Source organism: Hippocampus comes, unplaced genomic scaffold (assembly GCF_001891065.2).
Source record: "Hippocampus comes isolate QL1 unplaced genomic scaffold, H_comes_QL1_v1.1 scaffold159, whole genome shotgun sequence".
NCBI lineage: Eukaryota > Metazoa > Chordata > Actinopteri > Syngnathiformes > Syngnathidae > Hippocampus > Hippocampus comes.
In genome coordinates, this window is record NW_017805742.1 from 1601980 (window position 1) to 1604682 (window position 2703).

Sequence of the window (2703 nt, forward strand, 5' to 3'; positions counted from 1 at the left end):
AAATGAAAAAAAAAGGAATCGAAGATATGAACTGCGAATGGCCCCGAAGGAAACAATCCGTTCTGAGATGACAAAGGGCTGGCATCCATGTCTTTCAATGTCGCCTTAGCCGCTGGGATCTTCCCCGCCGAACTCGAGTCACTTTCCTCCGCCTGCAAGAGCGCCTCGGCCCCAGATCCCGAGATAGAGGGGGCGTCCTCCCGGGGCCGGTCGGGGCGCCGCACCTGGCTTGACCCGTCTAGACATGACCGCTCTCTCTTTTGTCTTCGGAGGGGGGCGCAGGAAAAAGAGCGCGGGCTCCGGATCCGGCGGCGGCGAGCTATTGGCGCGGGTTAAAAGTCAGAGTTGGAGGGTGACGTCGGTGAGGGAGCCAGAAGAAAACAAGGCGGAAATCGGAGGTCGCAACTGCTGACCCGCCGAGTCTTTGGCCGCAGCGCAGCGAGCTGACCCGAGCTTCCAAAGAGGTTTTTTTTTTCCTCTCTTCAGTCATTTCTGTTTTGCAGTTATCGACAGCGCGACGCCGGACGTTGGCCAATATTGAGCCTATTTTGCTCAGTGTTGTGTCAAATGGAGAAAATGTCTCCATTTTATATGAACCGCTTTGCTTGCTCGAGTTTCCTCACAAAGGAAATGATGTGACGAATGCCATGACAAGCTAACGGAAGCGTGGTAACACCATCGGATTTTCTTTTTTTGTGGGTCCCAGGTACCTCTGGCTCGCTCCGAGACTCACCTCAGCGAGCTCTTGGATGGGGTTTGCAATTCCATGAGCGACTATGCTCTCCACGTGGACCCCGCCACCCAGCGCAAGCAATACCTGAGGTTTGCACCACGGAGCGGCGGCGGCTCCATCGGGGACTTCCCCGACCTGAAGAACTTTCAGTTCACTGGACCCCAAGCTCCCGACGCCTTGAAATTCGCAGTGAGTGCAAAAGCCTCTTTTCAAGCTTTTTTTTTTTGGGGGGGGGGGATTTATGTCCCACCAAGTTAAGGTTTGGAAACGCGGTTGACGGAGTAGTATCGTTTATGATTAGGATTTCGTCGAAAAGCATTTCTTGTTTTCCAATGATGCATTTGGACAATTCAATTCAACGAAAAAAAAAAGGCTCTCCCTCAAATAACGTAGGCGGATTCATTTGAAATCAATCAATCAAATCTGTTCAGTAACTGTGCCGATCACCCGGCGCCTCCGCGTCGACCCGATCACTTTCCGCTCCGAGATGTGCAGCGATGGAGACGGAAGGTCTCTTCTTCAAGGCAATATCGCGATCGCCGTAGCATCGCCTCCATCCTCTGTCATGGGAATCGCGGTTGTCGTACTAATTGTGTCGAAAAACCGAGCAAAACATGACAATGCTGCCTGCGCGCGCGACGAAACTGCTCTCTCGCTACACCTCCGGGCCAAGTTTCCTCTCCTCTCTTTTCCTCTCATGTTTTTATTTTTTCTCGCCCAGTGTGAAATCATCGTGGAGGATCTCGAGGATGACATCATCACTCTTTTCAGCCAGAGCAGCGAGGATCCGCAGAGGCAGTTGTGCAACGTTGTCTCAGGTAGCGCGACTCCTTCGGGACCCTCGGGACGCCCCGTCGCCGTTGACTTCAAGCGCTTATGTGCTTTTCACGCCACACGCGCATCGATGGACGGGCAAATAGTCGGCCGCGTCCATCCGAACGGAAGCGGGAGGGTCAAGTCATTCCTCGCCATGCGCGGCAATCGACTTGAGCATTTTTCAGGAATTGTTTGAAAGCGCTTGAAGTCCCGTCTATCGTTTCCCTCTCGAGAGGTGCTCCGTTGCTCACGTGAACTCAGATCCAGTTCTCCGATGGGGACGCGCGAGGTGAAGGCCCCCCACAAAATCTCCGTGTTGCTTATTACACGTGACAATTTGAGATTTCGGTCGAGATTTTAGCAAGTTGACACACGTGATTTGCTTTTGCGGGCCACATAAAATGCTGAGGCGGGCCGGATTTGGCCCCTGGGCCTTGAGTTTGACACCCACAGTCTAAAGGCTACTTTGCGGAGCAAAGTATTTCGCGGCGGTGACATCATTGATAAAAGGTGGAGAACCGCTGCTTTAATTCCTAATTCAAGAAATGGAATAAGATCCAATGGGTGTCTCGTCATCTTGCTGGCAAACGTTGATTTTTGTTGTTCTGCCTTTTGTTTCAGACTACTGTAACGACACCAGTGACAGAAATGATGAGTTGTAGTTTTCCCAGAGACGGATATATTTTAGGTGACCAACATTGTTTTCAATGAAATGAGACCTTTTTTGGTCAGGAACTTCTGAAAAGAAAGAAATAAATATTTTGTCACTATTGGTCTGAGGCTTCGAATTGATGCTCTCGCTCGCACGCAGGCAATGACGGCGCGCCATCGATATGTCTTTTGGGGTTTTTTAAAATGTTCATTCTTCATTTCATCGGCGCTTTGCCGATGGCACTGGCAGAGAACGGGAACGTGGAGGGCCGGGAGAAGCTTTTTTTCAAAGGCTACACGTGAGCCCCCGTTGTTAAGACGCCGCCAAAGTGCCTTCCGTGCCTCCGCGTCGGCTCTCAGCAAAGGTAAGCGGACGTTTCCTTTTCAACAAATTCTTGATTGTTCTGATTCTGTTTCATTCATTTTCGGGGCCTCGCATGCACGCGCGCGCGGTAACGGGTCGATCGCCGGAGATCTTGGGTCCAAAAGGGTCAGCGCCCATG

General features: G+C 51.6%; 1 protein-coding gene across 2 annotated transcripts in view; it reads left to right on the forward strand.

Annotated features, from left to right (window-relative positions):
* The window catches only part of cnpy1 (canopy FGF signaling regulator 1), a 30225-nt gene extending 27903 nt beyond the window's left edge, over window positions 1-2322 (forward strand). For both annotated transcript variants that reach the window (XM_019883810.1, XM_019883811.1), the window contains exons 4-6: window positions 707-922; window positions 1455-1551; window positions 2171-2322. In XM_019883810.1, the coding sequence (XP_019739369.1) occupies window positions 707-922; window positions 1455-1551; window positions 2171-2211 (354 nt within the window). In that variant the 3' untranslated portion in view covers window positions 2212-2322. The remainder of the gene's footprint in view (window positions 1-706; window positions 923-1454; window positions 1552-2170) is intronic.
* The last annotated feature ends 381 nt before the right edge of the window (window positions 2323-2703 follow it).